Genomic DNA, 8540 nt, shown 5'->3' with positions numbered 1-8540 from the left:
ATGCTATCTAGATACTTGTACAAACCCTAACATTTTGATATTTCGAGAATAAAGTTGTAATGTATAAAGTTTTAATTTAATGAGGAAAAAAGTCAAGAATGAAATCATAATTTTAAGGTATAACACTTCGAGAAAAAGGGCAAACTTTTGGAAATTAGTAGCATAGAGAATCCATATGTTGCACCCATATACTGTATATAAAGCTTCTGGATCCAAAGAAGTTTTCATTCCTATAATACTATGACCTTATTGTCACAATATTTCAACTTCATTCTCGGAATCCTTCTACCCTTTTTGTGGCCTTGATCCTCTGTGGTAACTTCTACCTTCAACCAAGGTCATTCATTTGCACTGTGACTTACATATTGTGTTCATTCGTAGCATGTACAATTACACACCTTTGCATGGGGAGTTCTACTGCATATTTCACTACCAACAACTGTTCAGAAGAAAAGGGAATTATGACGAGGGCTTTGGACACGTGCAACACAAGAACCAGTGGCTGCTGAGGAATACTGCTGGCGCGGTGCATAATGAATCTGAAGCTTAAACATACAGTGAAAACGTGAGTACCATCTGACGAAGTAATTATTATTATTATCATGAATATCATCATTTTCGTGAACAATCATTTTAATTAGCTTTTCTCCATTTAAACACTGTTCTGTGTCTGTCCACAGCTGATGAAAAGATGAAAAATCTGACTGAGAATGTGTTTGAGCCACCATGTGATGCTTTGTGTCTTCATCTATGTAACAGTGATGATTAACTGTGTGTTGACACATAACGTACAATTCTTTTGCAAAAAAATGCTTTAATAATTGCAAGAAACTTTGCAGTGTAATACAGATGCTGACACCTGCAATGTTTTTAAATGAATCACTTTTCAGTTATAACAAAATAAAGAAAAACATTCTATATAATCTGTAACAAAGAACCATTTTAATCTAACATTAGTTTTAACTTCAAATACCATATAAATGTCGAGGTTTTATATTGGCTGATCTTCCAGTATGACAGAAACATTAATCAGATCATGATTGAGAGTAAATTTACCTCACAGTGAAAGATGATATCCTACATGTGATAATATTACTGTGAAATATAAATACTCTTATTACAGTGTAACTACACAGTACAGTCTACACCAAAGCAAATAATATGAAGTAGGTGGAATTTTATAATAAATTATTTTTCTTTTCCCTATGTAATTATTGTGAAAGGACATTAAATATGGTGAACTTGTTGCCCCTGATCAGAGTGTCCACAGTCAGAGTGATGATCAACAGGGACTGTATCACCCAGCACGGATAACCAATCTGCAAAGGCCATTAAGATCCTATTAATTCAACATCTTCAACAAAGGAAAACTGCATTAATGCTGATTTCTTGGAATCATCTTTTCCTCTCATGTATGATTAACTGGACTGTGAGTAAAGATTGTACATTTTATATCAAACTTTGGTCTCCTGTGTGTTCTCTGCATGTAAGGCAAAACATAAGAATTTGAAATAGGAAAAATTGGAAATTGGAAGTAAAACATGAAACAAAATTACAATGACTCAGTCAAAGTTTTGCAGTTATGTATTTTATTCAAGGGTTTACTGACATTATGTATGACATTAATAAGTAATACCTGTTACCACTGTATCAGTTAATTGGAAACATGCTACCCCTCCTGATATGAAAAAAACATTTTGCTCAGGTTATTTACATTGTTGTGCTCTTTCCTGAATGGGACAACATCTCAGCAGTTCTATTCTCAGGCTCCCTGAAACAAAAAAAAGAATATTATTAAAGACAATAGTTTAGTTGTTCTTTAAAGAAAAAAGGTTTATCAACTCACATTGGTTCAGTGTAGTCCTGCAGTTCCACGTTGCAGGTTTCAGGCAGTAGTAAACAGAAACCTCCAGCAGCAATGGGGATGGTGCCGTATATTAGCATGGGGATGGTGTAATGGTAGACGTCCAGGAGTCTGACCAGTGGAGCCAGGATTCCCCCCACACGAGCACACATGGAGTTCAGACCTACACCGCTCTGCCTACCAGTAAAGATAATGGGCTATCTCAAGTAATATAAGCAAAGGAGGAATTGTTTGCCACCATGACTTATTACTGATTTGAAATTTTACATTTGGAACAATACCTACCTCACAACAGTGGGGTATAGTTCTGCCGCGTAAACAAAGACTATTGAGAAAGAGGCAGTTGCTGCAAATTTTCCAAGAACAGCTAAGGCTGTTAAAACTTGAGGAAGATCTAAAGGAAAAACGCATTTCACGCGCATATAAATTACATGATCTGGTCAGTATATGCTGCAGACTTTTCTATACAACCGTTTACCTTTTGGAATCACAAGTGTCCCAAGACAAGTAAAACCTGCAAAGATCAGCATTCCAGATTGACATATCCTCCTCCCAAAGTGCTGGATGAGTTGTAAAGAGCCCAGATATGCAGGAATTTCTACGAGTCCAAAGATGAACTGCGTGAGGTAGATATCCAGACCAAAGTTGCCGACATTCAAGCTCAGTCCATAGTACGTCAGACTAGCTGCAAACCTATCGGGGGGGGGGGGGGGGGGGGGACATGTCTTCAGCGATCACAAGAAAGAATTTTGTTTATTAGAATTAGCAGTTCACTGGGTTGCTGCAGGGGGCTCACTGAAACCCCTAGTGGCCATAGGATAAGATGCATGTAGTGACAGTTACCTGTATTTGTTATTATAACTCAGAACTACTTTGGGTATGACTGGTAAACCAACGACGTAAGGTGCCCAAGAAGCATCAGATCACTTTTTATGATCTTTTATTACTTGTAAAAGTATGGAAAATCAAGCCCTTGCATTATGTCAGACAGCCAATGCTTCCCTTTAGGCTTATTTAAGCTTAATCGTAGATATTTAAGTAGAAACAGTGGGAGTCTTTGTTCCCTAGTCTGCGTTAATTTTGTCCGTATTTCTGCACTTCTTCCTTCATCCTAAACTATTTCACTATCAACAAGCTTGTCGTTGTCAGAAATGTCTGAAAATGAAGCCTTAAAGTTCAAACTAGGCCAATGGGCAGATTGTGGTTGAAATAAATCTCACCAGTTGAAGCTCATTAAGAGAGCACGTTTTCTCAGGTAGGAGATCCTGAAGATGTCCAACATGTTTCCTCTTTTGGCTGTTCCTGCAGCCTCAAGCTAAAGAATCAAGGTTTATATTTCAGTTAATCTATATTTACTTCAGTTTATTGTGCTTCATTGTGCTTGAGGTTGCTCACCCTCTCTACCAGGTCTTCTGGGACCTTCCTCCCATTCACCTTAGCTGCCCTGCAGATTTCCTTTATGGCCTCCTTCTTCCTGCCCTGGGTGAGGAGCCAGCGAGCTGACTCTGGAAGAATCCTAGTGGACGTTTAGATCCACGATCACAAACTAAAATATATACTTTTATAGTTTTAGGAAAGTAGTATCGAATGTGGCACGTGAGTCAACTGACCAGTAAAATAGTCCCAGAACAAGGACAAGAGGGCAGAAGAGCACCAGCTGCAGGATCCTCCAGTCACGGATAAGATAGGCAATGCCAGACATCATCATCAGTCCAAGAGGAACTGCAGAGTGGTTGATGATGGTACAAAGAGCAAACTTGGAAGAATCACTCCATTCTCCACCTTCAGAGCAGAAGGACAGATGAGAAAGAAAAGGCATCATTCACAATTTCCTATTTTATGCTTGTTTGGCACATGTGTTTGTGCAAGTTATCATTTACTTATGAAACAATGTTTTGTAATGTCACTTCAAACACTGCTCATGCTTTCAGTAAAATGTGATCAGATGAATAGATAAACAAAAGTCCCAGGGGGTTATTTTCCTTGTACTAATTGTGCAGTAACTTGCAGCTTACATATATTACAACAATTCTAAACATATGATATCTTCATGTGTTCTGAGGATCAAGACAGTCGCCACAGAAATGACTGCTCTTTGCACAACAGCACTAATGCAGTCTACCTATACATTGATATTTGGAATTTTTGTTGTGGTGTTCATCAGATCAGTGGATTAAAGCCACAATTTTTAGAGTTTTCAAAGTATTTGACTGGTCCTGTGGTGTAGAAGTACCAGAAATTACAAAATACAATGATTTTAGTGTTAGTGACTCTGATGAAGTATCAAGACATTCAGTTTCTGTTTTAAACATTGTACCCACCTATGACAAATGCATTAGTAATGATGCCAGAAATTGAGATGCCACTTAATAATCTGATAACGATGTAGACATAGATGTTGGGTGAGAAAGCACCAGCGACACCACACAGCAGTAGCTGAAGGAGCGAGAGGAGGACCACGAAGCGTCGACCAAACCTACACAAAAATAAATAATAATAAATTGTTGTTATACATTTTTTTCCAATCTGAACTCTCCCATCCCTGCTGCACATCTTCAAGCAGGTTTCCAAATACAGCACTGACACAGTTTGAATCTCATTCAGGTTTCAGTTGCAATTCATTTCCAATTTCGAATGGTACCTGTCAGCCATCAGCCCAAACACCAACGCTCCAACCAGGAGACCGGCCATGTATATGGACTGTGAAACCTCAATGAGACTGCTCCTGTCACACACCAGATCAAACTTAAAAAACAGAAAATAGTATAAAAGTAGATATAGAGATTTTTAAATCTGCATGGTAGTCGTCTGTGCAATTATTGCATAGGTATAAATCAGTTTATTATTTTTAAATTACCCAATGATTATAATTCTTTCTGCGTATCTTGCACAGTACTTCACAAACTAGCTTATTCTAAATTAATTAGTGCAAGAAATATATATATTGTTTTGTTCTGGAGTGTAAACAAGTTTCTCTTACATCTGTCACGATGCTGGAGGCACCTTTGGGTGTCTCGTAATCGGATCCATTCATGCATCCTGTTGTTGTGTTAATCCCAAATGCTTCAATCTTTTCCAAATCCCAATCCACAGGTGTGAACATTTCACAGCTCTCATACTTTCCATCTTTGTTCACAGGGATGGTGAGATTTATCTGTCTCTCCACAGTCAGGTTGGGTCCTCGATCCAAGATCCAGTCACTGTTACAGTGATGAGGGAAGTTCATGCCTGTAAACACTTGTCCAATCACATCAAAAGCAACGAAAATGCTGGGAATACATAATGCAGCAGCTAAACGCTTCTGAAATAAACCAAACTCTCCGATCTCCTTCAGGATCTGCCCAAAGCTGCTCATACTGTCGACTGTACTTCCTCAGAGTGCAGCGTCAGAAATGTACAGATTCTCATCCTGCAAGTTAATGTATAACTGACAATAACATTGTTTTTATGATCTGCCAGGTTCATGTCATGTAAGGATCCTTCAGGCATAAGTCCAGCTGTTGGGCAGCTGACCAGATCTGTGGCTTGGACCTGGTGTTTACAGTAAGACCTGAACTTTTGTCCCTTTATTAACGTCCTCTCTTTGATCATCAAAATGTATGAGCATGGTAGAAGAGCTCAACATATTGTGGGAGGAAGAGGACAATGTCTACCATGATCACATGACTTTCTGCCAACAGATACTGTAAGTGTGATTCTCTTTATGACATAATGTGTCATGATGCTGCACATTGTGTAATAACAGGCAATTTTTCATGTATGATCCAATCAGATGAAAACAAATCTACATGAGCTTTCCATTGGTTCAATTTCTAAATTTGAACTTCAGTATAATCACATATGATTCCATTTCTCTTCACCCTATTTTGGACTTGAGTTTCCCTGCCTCTTATCAGCTTTACATGGCTCTTCTTGGACTGTCATTTATTGTATGATAAGCTGGACTGTAATTAAAGTTCATACTTTTTATCTCAAACTTTGGCCTCCTGTGTGTTCTCTGCATGTGAGTCTGAATAAAGTGACAGAACTTCAAAAACCAACAATAAAACTGAGTTCCGACAGATTATTAATAGTTTGGAAGTTAAACATGAAACATTATTACAATTCAACATGATTCGGTCAAAGTTTGTAAGGTATGTATTTGATTCAATGGTATACTCAATCAATCAATCATATTTTATTTGTATAGCCCATATTCACAAATGACAATTTGTTTCATAGGGCTTGAACAAGGTGTGACATCCTTTGCATTTATTCCTTAACAAGTGTAAGGAAAAACTACTAAAAAAAGCTTATAACAGGGTCAAAAGAACGTAGAAACCTCAGTGAGAGACTCATGTGAGGGATCCCTCTCCCAGGAAGGACAGAAGTGCAATAGCTGTCACGTGTAAAGGAGAACTTCAGCAAGATAAGGGTATTTGCTGCATTGATAAGAATAAACACTTTGTAGCATAATGGAAGGTCAATGAATTGATGGATTATTTTCAATAATGGTTGAGTATCTGAGGAGAAATATTATAGATCAATCGGTCTTGTTGTAATCATAGTCCATGATCAGCAGCCACCACGATCATGATCCACCATCAAGATCGGATGCCACTATAGTCCACAGTCTTTTTCCACTGCTGCCATCAGGATCGACCAACAGCTGCCACCTCAATCGTGGTTCACCACCATTATCAGATGCCAACACGACATAGGATCCGCCATTATTATCACAATCAGCCAGCACGAGCACGATCTTTGATACTCGATCCAGAGGTCATAATTCACAAAGTGGCAGCAGCCGCGGCCCTGGATCCGCGGCCGTTAAGGCAATGGGACTCCGGGGAAGAAGTTCGAATCAGTGCCATGTATTGATGAGATATTCATTTCTTTAATGTGATCAGAATGGAGAAGAGGAAGGAGACGCTGGTATGAGAAGCTCCGTTTGTCATGTGTCACCCGACATTCTAGACCTATAGCAGCATAACTAAGAGCAGGTCTAAGACATCCTGGACTAGCTATAACTATACTCTTAATCGTAAAGGAAGGTTTTAAGCCTACCCTTAAATGTAAAGATGGTGTCTGCCTCCCGAACTGAAAGTGCGAGATGATTCCACAGGAGAGGGGCTTGATGGCGGAAAGTTCTGGCTCCTCCTCTTCTTTTAGAGACTTTAGGGACAACAAGTTAGCCTGAATTCTGGGAGCGCAGTGCTCTAGTGGGTTGATAAGGTACTCTCAGCTCTTTGAGGTATAATGGTGCCATATTATTAAGGGCCTTGAAGGTGGGGAGGAGAATTTAAATCCTATTCTAGATTTAACTGGAAGCCAGTGTAGCGAAGCTAACACAGGAGAAATGTGCTCTCTTTTCTTGGTTCTCGTCAGGACTCGTGCTGCAGCATTTTGGACAAGCTGCAGAGTCTCTAACGACTTACCGCTGGAGCCTGATAATAAGGAATTCAAATAATCAAGTCTGGATGAAACAAAGGCGTGGACTACTTTTCTGCATCTTTTTGAGAAGGAACATACCTTATTTTTTTAGATATTAACCAAGTGGAAGAAGGCTGTCCTATAATTTGGTTTTAAGTAAGAATTAAAGGACAAATCGGGATCGAAGATCACTCCCAAGTTCCTGACTGTTTCCTTGGAAGCAAGGGCAATGTCACCTAGTGCAGCTATATCATTAGATAATGTATCTCTAAGGTGTTTAGGGCCAAGTATTATAACCTCTGTTATCTGAATTTAATAAGAGAAGTTGTGGGTCATCCAGTTTATTAAGTCGTTGAGACATGCTTGGATTTAAGTGAATTGATTAAATTGTTCAGGTTTTAATGACAAGTATAAGTTTGTGTCATCCGCATAGCTGTGGAAATTTACAGAGTGTGTCCTGATCCTTTTTCCTAGTGGAAGCATATATAATGAGAATAAAATTGGCCGAGCACAGAGCCCTGTGGAACACCTTGGTTAACTTTGGTGCGCACAGACTCATCATTAATTTGCACGAATGGAATTTATCTAACAAATATGATTTAAACCAGTTAAGGGCGGTTCCTTTAATGCTAATTAACTGTTGTAGCCTCTGTAATAAATGTGATGGTCACGAGTGTCGAATGCTGCACTGAGATCTAACAGAATGAGGACTGACACAAATCCCTGATCTGAAGCTATTAGAAGGTCATAAGCGACTTTTGCCAAGGCTGTCTCCGTGCTGTGAGTAACTCTAAACCCAGACTTAAAGTTATCATATACATTACTTTCCTGGAGAAACTCACACAGCTGATTTGCTACAACTTTTTCAAGAATTTTAGACAGGAAGGGGAGGTTGGATATCGGTTTGGATATCGGTCTGTAGTTGGCTAAAGCCTCATGGTCCAGGGGGGATTTAATGAGAAGGGGTTTGATTACAGCTAGTTTGAAGGACTGATGCTATTGATAATGACAGGTTGATTGTGTTCAGTAAAGTACTATCAATTAGGGGCAGAATTTCTTTAAGTAATTTTGTAGGAATGGGATCTAAGATACAGGTTGTTTGTTTAGAACATGAATTTATTTTGGTCAGCTGATCAAAGTTGATCTGAAAAATTACTGTTACCACTGTATCAGTTAAGTGGAAACACGCTACTGTCCCTGATATTATAGACTCTGAAATCTGTTTTGCTCATGTGAATTACAATTTTGTGCTCTTTTCAAAATT

At 38.8% G+C, this 8540-nt stretch overlaps 1 protein-coding gene across 1 annotated transcript; it reads right to left on the bottom strand.

Moving 5' to 3' along the window:
• Positions 1–1842: 1842 nt before the first annotated feature.
• On the bottom strand, positions 1843–5219 carry LOC133027252 (solute carrier family 22 member 13-like). The gene is made up of 9 exons (XM_061094284.1): positions 4845–5219; positions 4506–4609; positions 4186–4340; positions 3475–3646; positions 3260–3380; positions 3085–3179; positions 2343–2557; positions 2150–2258; positions 1843–2041 (listed from the first exon to the last, which is right to left on the bottom strand). The coding sequence occupies exons 1-9, from the start codon at positions 5217–5219 to the stop codon at positions 1843–1845; spliced, it is 1545 nt and encodes a 514-aa protein (XP_060950267.1).
• Between the last annotated feature and the right edge of the window lie 3321 nt (positions 5220–8540).

The sequence above is a fragment of the Limanda limanda genome, chromosome 20 (genome assembly GCF_963576545.1).
Source record: "Limanda limanda chromosome 20, fLimLim1.1, whole genome shotgun sequence".
NCBI lineage: Eukaryota > Metazoa > Chordata > Actinopteri > Pleuronectiformes > Pleuronectidae > Limanda > Limanda limanda.
The sequence above is the reverse complement of the archived record's forward strand: the minus strand, read 5'-3'. Positions and strand labels throughout refer to the sequence as shown.

Coding starts and splice junctions, on each gene's coding strand:
- LOC133027252 (XM_061094284.1), bottom strand. CDS start 5,219: ATGAGCAGCTTTGGGCAGATCCTGAAGGAGATCGGAGAGTTTGGTTTA. Junction 2,558..3,084: donor CTCTTAATGAGCTTCAACTG/GTGAGATTTATT, acceptor CCCCCCCGATAG/GTTTGCAGCTAGTCTGACGT. Junction 2,259..2,342: donor GACACTTGTGATTCCAAAAG/GTAAACGGTTGT, acceptor TTTTTCCTTTAG/ATCTTCCTCAAGTTTTAACA.